At 33.7% G+C, this 17,986-nt stretch overlaps 1 protein-coding gene across 1 annotated transcript in view; it reads left to right on the top strand.

Moving 5' to 3' along the window:
• LOC106668809 (protein unc-80 homolog) overlaps positions 1–17,707 on the top strand; it is a 28,218-nt gene extending 10,511 nt beyond the window's left edge. Inside the window, exons 19-65 of the mRNA XM_024224953.1 lie at positions 37–182; positions 289–527; positions 609–787; positions 853–1,001; positions 1,075–1,189; positions 1,257–1,404; positions 1,465–1,609; positions 1,668–1,780; positions 1,983–2,176; positions 2,229–2,447; positions 2,514–2,649; positions 2,966–3,129; positions 3,183–3,291; positions 3,348–3,448; positions 4,900–4,917; positions 6,160–6,340; positions 6,411–6,601; positions 6,669–6,788; positions 6,853–7,004; positions 7,354–7,507; positions 7,564–7,811; positions 7,871–8,081; positions 8,145–8,334; positions 8,386–8,558; positions 8,627–8,875; positions 8,937–9,069; positions 9,138–9,278; positions 9,338–9,531; positions 9,599–9,709; positions 12,532–12,761; positions 12,817–13,012; positions 13,083–13,301; positions 13,510–13,655; positions 13,724–13,892; positions 13,964–14,107; positions 14,160–14,363; positions 14,429–14,545; positions 14,609–14,749; positions 14,821–14,944; positions 14,999–15,193; positions 15,250–15,434; positions 15,490–15,655; positions 15,713–15,853; positions 15,925–15,990; positions 16,058–16,179; positions 16,234–16,355; positions 16,400–17,707. Of these exons, the coding sequence (XP_024080721.1) occupies positions 37–182; positions 289–527; positions 609–787; positions 853–1,001; positions 1,075–1,189; positions 1,257–1,404; positions 1,465–1,609; positions 1,668–1,780; positions 1,983–2,176; positions 2,229–2,447; positions 2,514–2,649; positions 2,966–3,129; positions 3,183–3,291; positions 3,348–3,448; positions 4,900–4,917; positions 6,160–6,340; positions 6,411–6,601; positions 6,669–6,788; positions 6,853–7,004; positions 7,354–7,507; positions 7,564–7,811; positions 7,871–8,081; positions 8,145–8,334; positions 8,386–8,558; positions 8,627–8,875; positions 8,937–9,069; positions 9,138–9,278; positions 9,338–9,531; positions 9,599–9,709; positions 12,532–12,761; positions 12,817–13,012; positions 13,083–13,301; positions 13,510–13,655; positions 13,724–13,892; positions 13,964–14,107; positions 14,160–14,363; positions 14,429–14,545; positions 14,609–14,749; positions 14,821–14,944; positions 14,999–15,193; positions 15,250–15,434; positions 15,490–15,655; positions 15,713–15,853; positions 15,925–15,990; positions 16,058–16,179; positions 16,234–16,355; positions 16,400–16,640 (7,551 nt within the window). The 3' untranslated portion in view covers positions 16,641–17,707. The remainder of the gene's footprint in view (positions 1–36; positions 183–288; positions 528–608; positions 788–852; positions 1,002–1,074; positions 1,190–1,256; positions 1,405–1,464; positions 1,610–1,667; positions 1,781–1,982; positions 2,177–2,228; positions 2,448–2,513; positions 2,650–2,965; positions 3,130–3,182; positions 3,292–3,347; positions 3,449–4,899; positions 4,918–6,159; positions 6,341–6,410; positions 6,602–6,668; positions 6,789–6,852; positions 7,005–7,353; positions 7,508–7,563; positions 7,812–7,870; positions 8,082–8,144; positions 8,335–8,385; positions 8,559–8,626; positions 8,876–8,936; positions 9,070–9,137; positions 9,279–9,337; positions 9,532–9,598; positions 9,710–12,531; positions 12,762–12,816; positions 13,013–13,082; positions 13,302–13,509; positions 13,656–13,723; positions 13,893–13,963; positions 14,108–14,159; positions 14,364–14,428; positions 14,546–14,608; positions 14,750–14,820; positions 14,945–14,998; positions 15,194–15,249; positions 15,435–15,489; positions 15,656–15,712; positions 15,854–15,924; positions 15,991–16,057; positions 16,180–16,233; positions 16,356–16,399) is intronic.
• The last annotated feature ends 279 nt before the right edge of the window (positions 17,708–17,986 follow it).

The following is a 17,986-nucleotide window of genomic DNA, read 5'->3' as shown; positions in this document are numbered from 1 at the left end:
ATTGATTAAAATTTATTTATTATTATTGGTTTTTAGGGTATCCAGAGCGTAGTGATGCGAGACAACGTGATTTGCAGCCTCAGGGTTTGCGAAGGAATTTTAAATGTAATCGAAGTTGTTGAAAGGATGATGGACGATCCAGAAAATGCAGCTCATAATTGTGTATTAACTTGTTTGACAAGGTATATGTTAATATTCTCATGGGTAATTTATATGTCTTGCATTTAATTTACTACTGGCACGATTTTTTTAAAATCTTGGTATGAAATAATAATGTTTATATTTTAGAGTTATAAGACATTTGGGATGTCCTCATGGTTGTGGAGAATCTCAGCGGGGTCCACCAGCCGATTTTTTACGTTCACAAGTTCACTCGCTTTTGTCCAAGTTGCATAAAGCCAATACCAAGAATTTTAGGAAGTTTTTCAAGAACATGGTCTCTTCCCAGTCGATAATGGACATAGTTGAATTCTTCCATTCGTACACTGGTTTCTGTGTTGACCCAAGCTCACTTCTTTCACCTCTGAGTAAATATAAAATGCACATTGAGATAGATAATCATGCTTGGAAAGTGTATTTATGAGAGTATTTTCATTATTTTGACCAAGACCAAAAGCGAGGTGGCTGTAACAAGTCGCCAGACATGATGTCTCAGGGAACGTTTGGCCCTTTTTCATCTGGAAATGTTTCAACTTGTGTAGAAGGTCATATCATGTCGTATGTTTTTAAGAAATTGATAAGCAAACTTGTTCTTTCTAACAAGGAGATCAAGTCCCAAGAAAATATGGTATTGTTATTTAAATTATGTTTGTGCAAAACTTGATTTAAAAAAAAATGTTTATGCTGTTTTAGACGTTATATTGTGATATCCGACTGCTAATGAGTTATGTGAAAGAAGTCCATGGAAATGTATTACGAAGAGTGACTATGAGTGGTCTTATCGATACAGCTGTTCGTCCTCATGGAAAGCAGCCAAATGTACAAACAACAAAAGTCATAAGGTACAAAAAATAAAACACACACATGCACACATACATACACACACAAAACAAAAATATGTATATTTTGTTAAAGACATATTCCTCAAAGTGAACAGGATGAAACGATAAACCAAACTTCTTTCTGCTCGGAAGATAAAGACACACGTAAATCCCTTTTTAAAAAGCGAAGTACATCTTCCATTTGCGCTGTAAATATTTTTTTTCTATAATCATTTAATTCAGTTGATATCTGTGAACTAAAATGTAACTCTAAAGTGTGTGCTTGAGGCGGAAGGTAGTGAAGAGGTGCAGAGTCCAATGAGTAATATGAGGAAGAAGCATCACCACGTTCTCACGCCAAGGCATAGCCAAAGGGCTTTCAACATGTTGCCAAAGAATTCTCGATTTCACATTGGCGGTCTAGGTAGAATTAAACTATAAATTTATTGTGGTAATAAAAATATTACGGCTGAAACGGTTTCAGTGAGTTGGTTCAGACGTGAATACAAAAGAGGCGATTCCTTTGATTCCCAAGGTAGCATTGATCCTGTGGGGGACAGTGCTCTTATCCATCACGCTGCACAATTGCATCACTCTTACAGCAAAACATCTCAGAAAAGCACAACAAGGTGAGGTTTAATTGCACTCGAATGGTCTAAACTTAAGTTAATTCATTTGTTGTTTTAGTGTTGGGACTACTTTACAAAAAGCCAAAAGAAGGGTTGAAGACCAGTTCACCAAATTTGGATTTGGGAGAGGGAAAAAGAAGGATGGAAGCATCGAGGAAACACAGGGTAGTTGTAAGTTTTATAAATTTTCAATTAAATTGTTGAATTCTCCATTTTTTTACAACAAAAAATATAAAAAATTGATAGTCATTAAATCAAAATTGCATATACTATTACATGCTTAAAATATAACAGTTAACTGATCATGAAAATTTCATGTAACAAAAACATATTTATCAATTTCTTAGAAGTAAATTAATGTTCGCTTTAACAGATTTGAGCAGGAGGAACTCTGAAGAAGTAGCTGAAGGGCGTTCCCGAGATTGTGAGGTGGTTGTTTACAGAACAAGGCGTCTTATTAGGAAGGAAGCACTTTTAAATGGCATGTTGAGACTGTCTTTACTTTTTGAAACGTGTCAGCCAGCAACACTTCCTCATCCTCATCTTCTAGCTGCCACTTTGGATTTGGTAAAGTTGGTAGATTAGTATTTGTAAGTTTAATAAGATTTTTTTTTCGCAGCCCAATGCTCCTGTCGTGTCAAGAGCGGCGTTTATACTCGAGTGTGCACACTTTGTTCACTTGTGCAACAAAGGACAGTGGCCTTCTTGGTTAAAACATAATTTTCCGATGTTCCGGCCGTCAGGTCCACCTGCACCGAGCCGCTCTAGTAACACCAATACTAGGAGGTCACATGTACTGCAAAGAGCAGCAGGAAGCATGTTTTATCAATGGGCTGAGGTAATCATATTTTTAATTATTGACTAATTTGCTCAAACATTAAATTATTAAAAAAATAATTTTCAGGTTCTTGGTCAAAGGCTTGAAGAAATGCTAATAGATGATAAAAATCACATTTCGACTGTAATAAATATATTATCTGATGAAAATAAACAGAAAGAGTTATTGATTGAAGATGAAGAGGAAGATTTTCTTGATGAATGTATGTTTTAAAACTTATAAATTAATTAACTGTGTAATTTGCAATAAACTTTAAAAAAAGGCAGATAAAGTTTCAAAATGTTCAAATTCATTTTCTTTGAGTTTATAGTATCAGTTTGATTATTTAAAAAATATCATTTAATCATTAAATATATTTGTACTCTTGAAATTAGCTAAGTTTATGTTTCACTTTACTCACTTATCAGAGGTATGATTTAAAAGAATTATTTTTATATGATTGTTTAAATCTTATATTTCGTCATATCTGGCAAGATATTTTACAATTTTCAGAACATTTTATTTGTTGTGTTTACTAGCAAGCAGAAATATATATGGATCATCTTGTCCAATGGCACTGAGATTGGTAGGATGTGTTTTGCTGTTAGAAATAACAGCTTTTCTCCGTGAAACATACCAGAATTTGCCTAAGGTTTCACAAGTCAGCACTAGAGAAAAGCCGCAAGGTGGTTGGGGTGAAAAGGTTCGTCAGTTGGCATCTTTCAATATTCTAGTTCACCTTCGCGCTTTTTCTAGGTCTATTCGAAAGACGCAAACAGAAGATGGAGTATGGCTTTATCATCGATGGGCCAGTCACAAGCATCTGCTCAAAGCTTACAGAGCATAGTCGGGGAAAAAGGAGAAGGTTGTGTCAATGAGCAAATGTTATTTTATTAAGTAATGTTTGATTTTTACTTACAGTATTCGTCGGTGGGAACCAATCAGAAAGAAAGATCAGTTTTGTTCTACAGGAGCCAGACAATGAGTCTGAGGCAAGTAGCAACACAACACTTACAATACAGGTATGCTTTTGCTTTTGCTTTTTATGACATAGATTGAACACCAAAATTACACCAACCCTTAACCTGAACCACTTGTGGTAACTATTAAACCTTAGGTTATATTTTCTCTTTATTGCTATCACATTCTCTCTCTCTCTCACTCTCTCTCTCTCTCTCTCTCTCTTTCTCTTTTCTCTTTCTCTCACTTACTCGCTCTGTCTCTTTCTCTTTCTTTTTCTCCAAAATTACACCAACCCTTAACCTGTACCCCTAGTGATAACTATTAAAATTTAGGTTATATTTTTCTTTATTCCTATCACATTCTCTCTCTTTTTCCTTCTCTGCGGGTGATTATGTGCATGATTTGAACATCCTAGTGTGGATGATGGGAACATCCTCGAAAATGGATAGCATAAATGATGATATTGAACTCTGAGTTATATGGTCTTGTAATCTGGTGTAATAAACGTGGGTTAAAACTGAATCCAGTAAAATGTAAATATATGATGTTAGGACACAGTTCACAGTTACTTAAGGTGTGCATGAATAATGTAAAAAAAAATTGTATCAAAAACAGAATTAAAGCAATTAAGTTATTAAGTTAATTATTTTACTTACAATTAGTCTTGGTTATAACTATTTTTATCTCTTCATTTAATTTTAATTCTAATTTTTTCTCTCAAATATTTTTTTTTAATATTATTATTTTTTTTTTTTTTTAAATGACGTTTTAGTACAGATTCCGATTGTAAATTATAATGTTAGTTATTGCAGTGTTATCTTACATCGGTTCATGGATAATTTTTATTGTTATATAAAGTTTATTATTTAATATTTTCTATATCATCAAGTTTATTTGGAAATTATCACCCCCGGATGTGAGAGAGGTCCAAGAGTTCTACTACTAATTCTGCATGGCTAAATAAAACACTATCAATTAATCTCTCTCTCTTCTCTTCTCTTCTTTTCCTTTATCTCCTCTGTCTATCTGTATCTTTCTTATCTTATTCTCTCTCTCTCTCTCTCTCTCTCTCTCTCTCTCTCTCTCTCTCTCTCTCTCTTTCTCTTTCTCTTTCTCTTTATCTTTCTCTTTCTCTTCTCTTCTCTTCTTTTATCCCCTCTGTCTATCTGTATCTCTCTTCTCTTATTCTCTCTCTCTATCTATCTCTCTTTCTTTCTGTCTTTCTCTTCTCTCACTCTTAACTCTTACCCTTTTTCTCTCCTATTTAGTAAATAGTTTTTGTAGTATGCCATCTTAATTGTTGCACTTGATCCTTCTGTTGTTCCTAGGTAATAGTAGTGGAAACTTATTCAATTTAGCTGAATGTATCATTTTCCCTCTTAAACTACATACTTCAATGAAATAATAATTTTCCTTCAATTCTTTTTCATGACTGTGTGTTTTATTTTTATTTTATAGTATAATTTAATATCAAAGTTTTGATAAGATACAATTTTTGGTTCTTTTTCAGTTTCAATACTCAGTGCAGGTAACAAAATCAATCATTTGAATTTATTCACCATCTACATCCTCTATTAAGTTTTTTTATCTTTATTAATTTTATAATATTCTTTTGCCTATTTTATAATCTTTATACATAAAAAGTGTTGTACATATTTTTCATTAAGAAAGTCTTTGTTTTATTCCTGATCCTTCCTAAACTGGCTCACATAACGCATGCCAATGTGAAAATGAACATAGACCATGTTATATGATTGTTAAATATTTTTCACTTTATGTATTAATTAAGTGCATAGTAAAATAATTAAAATTTGTCTTTTAAGTCAGTATTAGATTACAGAATCAAATGCAGTGTAGTACTAGTATTTTTGTTAAATGAGTTTTTAATGTGTACATTTTGCTATTACGCATGTTTTACTTATATGTCAAGACATACTTTTAACTAACCAATTTACAGTTCTTTCACAATATGTTTAAGTAGAAGAAAATCTATATTTTTGAGATTTCACTTATTTTATCTTTCACCAAATTTTATCTGACAATTAGTAATCACTGAGGTATTGTAATTTTAAAAAATTGTGATTATATCATGCTGATTTAACTTAAATTATGTGTGAATTTCTTTGCATTTCAAATAGTGCTTTAACACCAACCTAATTTCAGTTTAGAATAACATTAATCTTAAACTAATTAATCAAAATTAATCTGCAAATAATTTAAATTAATAGATTTGGTATTTCAATTTAAATTTTCTCATTTTATTTTATATTTAATGCTTCTGGATGACTCGAAAGTAGAAAATAAATTTAATTTTTGTAATTATTCATTTAATTATATCTATGGGTTGGAAGATATAAAAAATGTTTAATAATGAAGAGTATGAAAATACAAGGTTCCTTTTGGTTTTGTTGGTGTCATCGTCCACTAGACACATCATTAAAATATAATGATCAATGTAAACACAATCACCCATCCATTGAATATATTTTAGTTTAAAATTCTAAAAATACATTTGATACTTTTACCTTTTATTTAAAACCCATTTATATTCTTTCTAAAAAATTGGTAAATGTTTGAATATGGTTTGAATTTTATTATTAATTTGTTTCATAATTGTTATTAATTTGTATTGCCAATTAAAGCTGTAAGATACGCACAAATTTGCTCAATAATTATTGTATGCGTAGTATCAGTGTGCAGTGTATTGCATCAAAATTTCTATCCCCACTTTCTCATTTGTAAGTGTTATGAATGCTTTTTAACGTATTAGGGTGAAGATGGTATGCCAGGCGAAGAAAAAAAAATGAGAAGTAGACGGCCATTGCTTTTAAGAAGAGGAACTGCAACATCTGCAGTCACAAATGGATCATTTAAAAGGCGCAGCTTAAAACTTAGGAGGACGAAGGAGTCTGTTCAAACTGAAAGGCAAAAGGAAATAATGCAAGAAGATTGTAAGTTTAGCTTCAACCTCAACTTTAAATTTAACTTAGATTATTATTATTATTTTTTTTTTTTGCATAGTCAGAAGAGCAGAATCCTTACAGAATAAAAGAAAGGTGTCATCACTTTCTGATCGAAGTGATACATCTGAACAAGGAGTTGGAGAAGTTTCTGGAGAAGAGAGTCCAGGCATACCAAGTGACGACCAACCTCCTGAAAGCCCAACAGATACGAATGACACTGATGACATGACAGAAATGCCATGGCTTAAAGTAACACCAACCACGTTTGTTTTTGTATTAATATAATATCTTTGACAATGTATTAACATTTTTTTAGGTTATTGTTCAAATGTTGAACTCTTTCAACTTTTATTGTTCGCATCAAAATTTCTGCCACCCTTTTTGCTACAGACGTCACATGAGAGGAGCATCACGGCTCATTAAAGCTGTTAGACAGGTACGACCATTTTAAAATTTCTATACACTCTTATATATAATTTACTGTTTCATTTTTAACGTAGGTTTATGGAGAAGAATTTGGAGTGTTAGGAAAAGAAAAGAGGCTAATTCAAGAAGAAATAAAAAAAGGAGATGGGAAAAGGAATAGAAAAGTTTCTGATCAAGTCTCTCCAATTAAAAGTAAAGAGTCTAAAAAGGAAAAAGATAAAGAAAAGTAAGGTTTATTTATTCCTTACTTATTCCTTCCTTAAAGTAGTACCTATCTTAGTAACTACTTAGAAAAAAACCCAACTTCAGTTATTTAGAAAAATTTCAAAAAATTCATATCTATTAAAAGCAAGATAAGTTTGGAAATTATTGCATTCCATCCAGTCACAGAGTTAACAACATTTTAAAAGTGATAATGTTTAATTTTAATTGTATTTCCAGCTCAACATTATTATTTAATATTTTAACATTATTTTTTATTATTAATTATTTTTTAACATTATTATTTGTAATTGGCATGTAATGCTGTGTAATCTTCATTTTAAGTTTGAAACATAATTCTTGTTGTGATTTAGATTAGATAGAATTACAGAAGGTACATCCATCAGTAAAGAATCTCATAAAGACTTGATGTCAGGGAGGGAAAAAGATGAGACCAAAAATGAAAACAAAGATATATTTGATAAATGTAAAGATCCACCACCAATATTAAAATATTTGAAAACTCAGGTACTGACAAACTTCAAATTGAAATTGCAAGATCTTAGGTTTAAATGATTGGTTAGGTTGGTGATGTTTTCCATTGTGCTCTCGGAGGGCTGGTGAAGGGTGGTGTGGTTCTCGGGGGTGAAGTCCTTTGTGAATGTCTCCCTTTCGCTTGGCATTTACTTCTTGAACCTTCACAACAAATTGCTTCAACAGCAGCTGCTCTAATGATCCTTGCAGCAGTCAAAGCACCTTCACAAGCAGCTCACATAATGGATGGAGCTTTGAGGCATCCTGATCCTGCTGTTAGGATCAATGCTGTCCTGAGGTATCAATTTTTACAAACACTTTCCAAATGCTTGTTATTTTTGTTATTTTTTTTTTTAGATTTAAAGTTCTTTGGAAAATGAGGCATCAAGTTTGGTGTAGAATGGAAGATGGAGCTCAAAATACTTTTAAAGTCCCTCCCCCTGGTATAGAGTTCACTTTACCCTCACCAAAAATCGGTATTGAATCTTTGCCAGTAGTCGATCCTCCTTGGATGCCTCAAATAAAAACAAAAGTTGAAGAGGTTACTGCAATTAGTCAGGAAAGTCATGTAAGTCCATGGTTTTACATGTCTAATTGCTATTATTGAAAAAAAAAAAAAATATGGGTGTAGAGGTCTTTAGTCACAGCAACAAAAACAAGAAAGAAGCAGCAAACAGAACTTATAAAAATGGCCCTTCAGGCGAAAGAAGATAAGAAAAGGTGTGAAAGAGAAAACTTCATGGTCACGACGATACCGGTGAATATTCAAGCTGCCTATGAGCCAAGCTTGCATCACGCTGTTGGTGATGATCATGACGAAGGTAAAAATTAAATTGTTAACCTGAGGCAAAAATTCATTGAATTCCATTAAGGAGGAGATGAAGAAGTGATCGAAGGACAATCAAGAAATGCTTCCCACCATATTCATTCTGCTCAGTCACTTTTTCCTTCATGCCTTTGCTCAGCTGTCATACAGATTATAAGCTTGCTGGATGATGCAGCTGTCACAAATGACGGATGTGCCGTTTATGAAGTTGCTTACCAGGTATAAATAAAAGATTTGAAAATATGTTACATATAAAACGGTTATTTGATTTTTGGTTGAAATTATAGGTTATTTGGAATTGCTTGGTTGAAGATAGTGCTTTGTTTCTTCGTTATATACTAGAAAGATTGACAAGAGATAACCAAGAACTAATGTTCAAAGTATTGAGGCATTTAATTCGATTTGTACCTCGCCTTCCGCAACAGGCTGCATTTACTTTGTACAACTATATCATTGGCTATGTGATGTTTTATGTACGAACTCCCCACGAAGAAGGGCAAAAGTTAATTGGAGCTGCTTTATCAATTCTTTGGATGGTGTAGTATGAACAGTTAGATAATTAATCAATATTGATTCTTAATGTTGGTCTTATTTAAGGTGGTGCATAGTGTACATGGAATTATGTTTAAAGATTTGAAACAGATTTTGAGAAAAGAACAGTGCGATGCTTCAATTCTATTGACTGCAAATGTGCCTTCCACGAAGAAAATTATTGTACATGGTCCACAAGGTATTTTTTTTTTTTTTTTTTTAATTAAGCTAAGTTGTGCAGAAACTCTAACCACTTCTTAATATTAGAGCAATCGTCATGTGGTATTCCATCGCAGTTTCCTGTTCAGGAGGACACCCAGTTTTGTCAGATACTGAGAGAGTCCTTAGATTTTTTTGGAATTGATGAGGAGAAGCATAAGGAATTCTTCCTTGTTGATTACAAAACCCGTAAGTCCTTTATCAATGTTGAATAATATAAGCTTTTATTTCATTTTAAACAATTTTAGATCAAATTCACAACCCAAATTCCTATGTGAGGGATTATTACTTTTTTAAGAGATCACAGTACCCCCAGTTGCAGCTTGTCCACATGCACCCTCAAGAAGCATTCAATGCTCTGCAGAAACAAGAGCTTATGCACAAAGTTGTCGAAATTGGTAAAGTTCTTCTTACTTGGGCTATTTTGAAAAATGTCGACATGGTTAGAGAGTCTTTGTTTATTATAGGCTGAAATGAAAATATATTCAATGGATTTTAATGAATTTTAGGTTGTCCAACGAGTCGTATTTCTTCATGAAGAATTGATGAAGCTACCTTCATTTCCTAGGAAGGCATTAGAAGCTGATCTTGATCTCTATAAAGGTGGAGAAATGGGAAAGGTATACTAATGTTTACTTAAGTAACATAAATTCTAAATCAATTTAGAAGAAAAGTGTGCTTTATTAAATAAGTGAAAATTTATTAATCTGATGGGCCAACATATGTGTCAGCCTCTTTCATGATGAACTTTAATAGTTAATTAAAGATTACTTTTTATTATTGATTACTGATTTATGTAAGCTCAAATCTGCACATGCATATACATACCTACACACATGACAGAGTTGAGCCTATCACTTCTCGCAGACCATTGGCAATTCCACTTTTGATAATTTACAATAAAATACCAGCAGGCAATAAAATTACCCACCTCATGTGTTAGCAGTTCGAGTCACTGGGGTTGGGCTACGATGGCTACCAACAGCTAGGACATTTCAGCTGCCAGCTCAATCTGTTCCTAAAACTAAACCCATTCACACTCTCACCTTTAAATACATTCTTTCCTAAATACATACCATTCACGCCATTAGAGCGGTGGAGTACTTGATAATCTTCCATTTACACATATTATATTATGAACTTAATTGAGAGTTGATGGATATTCAATTTTCCACCATTGGCTTTTACACTACACATTCATGTCAATAAATACATTCACTCGCAAAACATGCTAGGTACCCAAAACTATCAGTACTACATACAGTAAAACAACTCAGTTTTATCCAAGAATCAGAACAGAGAACCTAAAGATGTGCTTGAGCAATTTTACGTTGAGCTATATTCATATTCGCTTCCTATACGGAGTCAAGAAATGACACCCTTAAATTATATGGGACACATTGAGCAATCTTTCCCTACGTGCCAGGCTTTAGCCCAAAAGTAAGCATTGGTGTGCCAACCTCACATGACCTACTTTTAATCGGGTGAGGATGACCTTCCTTCTACAAGTCAGGTCCTCTACGGGCCAGCTATATATTATGCAGGGTGGGCGACCAAGACCCAAGGGGTTAAATGCCTGGGTAGACTCGTACCCCATCCCTAAAAGGTCCAGGACTTGGTTGGCATAAACCTCTTGGACCTGTTCACAAATCACTCCCTCTACCTTTGATAAGTGATCCATCTGTGTAGCAGTCTATGTTACGACTATAATGACTCCAGACTATAATTATAAACACAAGAGGTGACTACCTGCAAGTGCTTTTTCCTCGAAGGGGTTTTAATCTTTTTATCACTAACGCTTAATAATTGACTGTTAATAGTTGTGAGATTTTCGAGTGATCTATGTTATTGCACTTATGATTCCAGCTGCCCTCGCTAATTAATCCGTAGCAGCTGATTAGTGCTCTGAACTTAACCTCAATGTGAAGAGTTTCGGTATTGGTTATGATTTCAAATGCTAGGGTGGGTGTAGTTGAAAATGCTCCTGTCATCATCAAACAACCTAGCCTTTGAAATGACCTTAATTTATTACTATTCCCTTTGTTTTCTAGACCTTTCCACCATACTAAAGCTGCAAACAAAAATCTAGGTAGAATAATTGCAGTATATATGCCATTTGGCTACCCATTGTTTGATGCCCCATGTTTTACCGACAATTCTCCTACATTGTACCATTGATATAGTGCCTTTCCTGTATATGTTATTAATATGAACTTTCCAGTCAACTCTCAAGTGTCACACCAAGGAATTTGATTGAATCCACTAATTTTAATTCTATGCCCTGAAATTTAGGGTTTTTAAAATTACCTAATGTTCTTTTCCTGCTAAACATTATCAATTCTAGTTTAGTAGGATTAATTGATAAACTTGTCACAACACCACCCATGAAGCAATCCCCTGGTGTTTTCCATCAGTAGTGAAAGAGTCAGGGGATCCCTACCTGTGAGCATTATGGTACCATCATCTGAAAATAATTGACCGTAGAAACCTGAATTATTCAGAAGTTCTATTAAGCTGTTTACTGTAATTAGTCATAAAAGAGGTGCCTCCCTGTGGACAGCCTCCTTTGACATTAATTCTAAGAGTGCTACCACCTAAGCACATATCGATCATCCTTCCCTCCAAATAGTTCTTCATCCATCTAGTAAGGTGATGGTCAACATTGTAATTATCTAATGCTGATATAATGCAAGAAGTATCAGCATTATCAAACGCCCCTTGGATATCAAAGAAGCAACCTAGTGTATATTCATTATTAAATAATGATTTCTCAATCCTGCCTATCAGTGAGTGCAAGGCAGTTGCAACTGATTTTCCTGGTAAATAGGCATGCTGATTGGGAGTATCATTGTATTAATTCCACAATCATGCCTAATATATCTATCTAAAATTTTCTCTATAATTTTTATGAAAATAGGATTTAGGTAATTGATATGAGGCCTTACCTGGTTTGGGTAAGAAAATTACCCTTATTTCCTTCCAGCATTTTGGTATATGTCACATGGGCCACCTATAGACCGGTTGATATGTAAATGCTTCTCTGCCGATACAGCCCACTGACAGGGGGCCCCATTCTTTTAATTTCTTTTAATTTCTTTAAATTCTTTTAATCATATATTTTTTTAAATTAAATTTTTAGCCAGATCATGGTCCAAAGGTTGGCTTACTTTTTATTACATGATAAACAGATAATATTATATAACTGTATTAAAATGCATTAATAATTCAATAAATATAAAAGTATTCGTTATTTTAAAAAGAATAATCTAAGTATTTTACCTAAAACAGAAATTATTTTTTGAATAATTAAATTGAGGCAGTTTATAGCCTATTATTAGCCGTATAAATTAGTTTACTTTTTTATTACCTTTATTTGTCCCAATACTATTTGCAAATGATAATATAAATAATGCATTATTTTAAAATTAAATTAATTTTAAAGGAATTATTGGGTTTGGACGTCCTCCACAAGTTTATGTGGGTTCGACTCATAGCAAGAATGTTTGAGGCCATGGCTGGCAACTTTGCATATTCAGGAGACATCCACTTGTTTTTGAATGTTTTAAATGGGGCCGTCACCTTGCACAGCCAGGACGCAACTATTCTGCGATACGTGATGGCAACTTACATAAATGCAGCGCATAATTTCAAAAATATTTTTTCTATCAATGGGTCAGTAGGGAAATATGAGTTCGTATTATTTATAGTTTACCAAAATATTTTATAGGTACTTGATGATAGTTCCGACCCTTCTTCAATTGTATGCAACACATCAGACAAACAAGCTTGTTACAAGGACAGTCGAGTATGTCGTGAAACAATTCTACTTGATGAACAGAAAGCCCTTTATACTTCAAATGTTCGGCGCCGCATCTGCAATACTAGATATTGATATTGCATCCCAATTTGGAGATGCTCACAAGGTTAATCAATTAAGAATGAAAACTATTTTTATGACTAAATTGAAATTCAAATTGATAAATCTTATTGTAGGTACCTGCACTTTGCCTATTCAGTATTTTATTGAGCTTGGAAACGCCTTCCCCCGATCCGCTTAACATTGGAGAATTAGTCAAAGAAGAAAAACCACTGAAAGCAATAGATTTCTGCTACCACGATGACAATGAAATGGTGACTGTCCTTGACTGTATTGCTCTTTGTGCAATGGTAGTCGCATATTCTGCTGACTCTGTCAGGGCATATCAAATGCTTGTAAGTTCTTAAGTATTACCTTCATATATTGGCCAAACCTTGGCTTAATTTACAATGTTGTTCTTAAAGTAATGCTGTTCTGAATTTAGAAAATGTTAACCAAATCTTAATTCATATCAATAAAGCATATTCAAATATACAGCTTTGTGCAGTATGTCTTTATATTCAAATGTTGTCAAGTGTATAAAAATAAATAAATAATTTTTAGATTATTCTCGAGGCAATAGTTCCTTGCTACCTTCAGCAGATTCAGCTTCCAAGTTACCGCAAAGAAGGGAGGACAGAAAGAGAGATCATCAGCCAAATTGCCGTCGCAATCAACACACTTGTAACAAATTGCGAAGCATTGGCAAAGTCAGTCTCATTGTTAAAATACGATTTCACTTAAAATAAATATAAATTTTTCTACATAAATATTTTAGAAATTATAACGGGCCCCAAAGAACAAGCCCTGACCATAAAAGCTCAAGCCAGCGCAACTACAGCCGTGCACCTTATTCCCCAGGTTTTGAGTATGATGAAGACTCACATGCTAAATACATTGCAGACAGGACCAAAACCAGAACTTATGGTGATAGTGATGACAGTGAGGTTAGAAAGCATTTTTATTAATACTAAACTGTAAGTTACATATAATTTTTATGTTTAAAATTCCACTTCAGGCTGAATTCCGCAGGCCTAGAGATGTCTTGCTCTCACTGGTAACTGAATTTTTTACAAAGAGCACTGCAAGGATAAATGAGCTCAAGAAAAAATTTCCCCAAGAAAGCAAGCCTATTGACATCCTTGAGTTGAGATCTCATATTGTAAGAACTGTCCAATTTTTCAGATTTTCTCTTGTAATACATAAATTTACAGAGATTGGCGGACGTTGCGCATAGTCTTCTGAAAGCTTCACCTTACGACCCAGATACGATGTCTTGCAAAGGGCTTCAGTTATACATGACACATCTCATGCCTTTCACAGATTGGAACAATGAGACGTTACGACCATCACTGACAACCCTGCTACGTCGCCTAGACAAAACATTTACAAAAATATATAAAAAGCCAAGCATTAGGGTATGTTTAAAATTGACTATTTAACATTAAACATCTTAGTAAATACAAAATATTTATTGTTTTAGAGGAGTGTTGATTGGGAAGCTGCAAGTGGTCTTATAAGAGGAATTTATGAAACCTTGTCTCGATTTCCTTTTATTGTCCAAATGCAACATTTAAAAACTCTTGTTAACACATGTCAGGTATTTATTATATCGAGTTATAACTAATATGAGCTTTTATTCATCTTAATTATGTGTTATCAGTCATTGATTGTTGGTGAATCAGCTACAGGATTAGGTGAGAATTTGTCTTCAGCAACTGTGGCTCTTATGAGTCAGGCACCACCTCCTCACTTTTGCGATACTGTCGTCAGACTTATCGCTCTTCAAATTCTAGCAGTGGGGGTAATTTTTGGTTATTTTTATACAGAATATTATATATGTTTGTTGTGAAATATTTTGAAATCATTTGCCAGGAGTCATATACCTTAGAGCAGGTTTGTGGTGGAAGTGTATTTTTCCCTACACACGAAAAGACAGAAAATATGCTTTTAAATCTGTTGATGCCACTTTGCTTAAGAGTTGGAAGTGGTAGAAAGGGTGAGTATTTCTTAAAATGGTTAATAGTCTAGATTAAAAACATTATCTTTTCAGATGTACACATCATGAGAGAACAAGATATTCAATACACACTCAACTCAGTTTTATATGCTATGTACCCTCCGTCTGCTAGATCTCCGATAACAATGCAGAATTTCAAAACTGCTTCTGATTTTCGAACAGGGTCCTTTTCATTCACTAAAACACCTCCGGCTGTGACAAAATCATTGTATAAAGTTTCATTTTTGGGTGAGATTGAAACATTACATAGTATGAAACAAATTGTTAATATTCTAACCTTTTAGCTTTGAAAATCTTAATTGCCTGTTTTGAAAGTGAATTGGAAAAGGATTGGCCTAAGATAGCTAGAACAATCCAGGAAATTTCAAAAGTAACAGACGCCAGACAGTATTTCTGGAACTTTATAGAATTTGTTGTAACCCAAAGACCACCACTTTTTGTTTTACTACATCCTTTTATAAAAATAAAGGTTAGTTAAAGTTAAAAAAAGAGAGAAGGGCCATTTTCATTTTCTTATTTTATAGCTGAACATGACACCCTTGAGTGAAGTAGAGCGCCACATACATTTTGTAGTAAGGGAGCGGATATCCGGAGCTTGCCTTTCAGGACCAAAGTGTCGTGGTGCTTTGCTTACTGACCTCATGCATGAAATGAAATCGCTCAAAGAAGAAATGGACACTAAAAAAACAAGTAATATTTACAGATCTAGTTTAATATATGTATTTGTTTATCATAACCTTTTCGCAGAAGAGCAACACACAACAACAAAATCAGAAACAACCACAACAAATGTGTCGAGTGACCATCCCCACACTACAACTAGGCATAGGCCATCTCTGATCGACCTGCTTACAGGCAACCAAGGCTCACATACACCGATGCATAGAGGTCCTTTTTTCAACCAACTTTCGGTTTCAGTTAATTGGTTAGTTTACTGACAGTGTGTTTAATTATTTTAGAATCAGTCTCTTCTGTACCAGGAGGCAATACACAGGAGCCACCTCCACCCCTTACTAAACACACAAGTAAAACTTATAATATAAAATATACAATCAAATTTGTTTAATACTTGTAACCATGTTTTAATTTTAGGTAGTGATTTTCTTAGCCAAGAAGAGAGCACAAGTGAAGCTGGGAAACCGCTAAGGCCCAGGCTACAAAGATCGAAAGCTCAAAGCAGGAAAACATTCAGGCTGAGAAAGAGTCGAATAGAAGTGAGTATAATTGCATTTATATTTAAACTTAAAATGATTATTTATATGTTTAAGAGCCATCGGTCTGAGCCGACTATATACAATGACGCTCCACCTACACCTACTAGTGTCCAACCTTCCACTGTGACAACCAACACAAATATTCTCAACCAGTCCATCACAAACAACAATATAGGGTATAAACTGCTGTTTGTACTTTTTCCATCAAATCAATTATCAGTAGGAATGTTTGCAGAAGAGGTGAAAACTGTGCCTTGATAGTAACAACCGAGTCATCGTCAGTGATGTCTGTCGCTGTAAACAATATGGCTCAAGCCAACTGCCCAAACACCAGGAGCCAGGTAAATACGAACGCCAGCAATGGAGGAGCCGGTGGTGATGCAGATTTATCTCCTAATATGGCCGATGTAGGCCAAAGCCAACATTTGATGATGGTGTTTGATGAAGATACCCTCATATAGGCGAAAAGATCGCCCATGGATTGGGTGTAAATTTTTTATTATTTTAAAATATTACATCTTTAGTTTTAATTTTTGCTAAAATGTTATATTTTAACATTTTAGAAATATAATTGTTATACCAGCTAACCAGAAAAGTTTGTGTGGTTTTTCATTTGTTATTCTTTTAATAGATTAATGAACATTTCTATTTAAACAGATTATTTGTTTACATCACATAGCGTCACTTCATAAAGAAAAAGTCTCTTGAAGTGAAAATGATAAAGTATTTTATTTCTCAAGGCGTCAAAACCCACAATTCGTGCATGGCCGTCACTCATAAAATTTGCACTGCGTTCTGTGATGAACCAATAAACAAGAACACTGCCCAAAAGTGGTTCAAAAAGTTTAAAAAAGTACTCTAACAAACTCAAAGCACCATCAAATAATCAGTTTTTGCATCAATGAGGCAGGGACATTTAGTGACAGCTAATAGTACGACCTTCTGATGTAACTGCACAGGATCGATTTTTGTCACATGTGACAATCCAGACAAAAAGGTATCTGTCTTATGCCATTAAAGCAATGAAAGACAGATATTTAGAATCTGAAGCTTGTTACCATTAGTCAATTTATGAAGGGCCCATTTGCTGAGCCTCCACGTCTCCCCAAGTCGCAATGTAACCGAGAACAAATGGCTTCATTGTTCAAATTGAACACTCTGACAATCTCTTGACACGTTTCGACTCTAATCAAGTTCGACAGCTTTCCTCAATTGGTTGCCATTCAAAGCACAAGGTCTACTAGGCCATGGTTCATCTTCAATCAATTTTTGGCCAGTGGGATATTTTTTAATTACTAGATATAGAAATGTTGATTAATGGCATTAAAGTAATGATAAATGAAAAAGCGTACAAACTTTTCTGGTTACTTAATAGTTAAGTTTGAAAGCTTTTATACAAGTGTTATGTTATTCATGCTGCTCTCAGCAGTAATAGTTTGCATAATACAATTACTAATACGTACATTTTCTTTTCATCACTTATCACTCTCAATCATTATTTAATTCAAAATCCAATTTTTCTCAATTGGAAAAGTTATTTAAATTTTTAATCAATAAAAATATTAAATGAGAAGAAAAAAATGCGGGTCACTATTTAAAAAAAAGTCTTGAATTTCTTATCAAATGCAAGTTAATTTAATTTTTATATTTATCATTATTATTGTGTTATTATTTGAAATAGTTATTTCATCATTTTGGATAAATCATAAAAATTCCTTGTAATAGCATGATTAAATTACTAACATGACAAAAATGATGTTTACTGTTGAAATGACTGCATAATAATGTAAAAATTCTACTTCAATTG

Source organism: Cimex lectularius, unplaced genomic scaffold (assembly GCF_000648675.2).
Source record: "Cimex lectularius strain Harlan isolate CLEC.00 unplaced genomic scaffold, Clec_2.1 scaffold25, whole genome shotgun sequence".
Taxonomy (NCBI): Eukaryota; Metazoa; Arthropoda; class Insecta; order Hemiptera; family Cimicidae; genus Cimex; species Cimex lectularius.
Note: the sequence above shows the minus strand (reverse complement) of the source record. Positions and strands in the feature narration are given on the sequence as shown.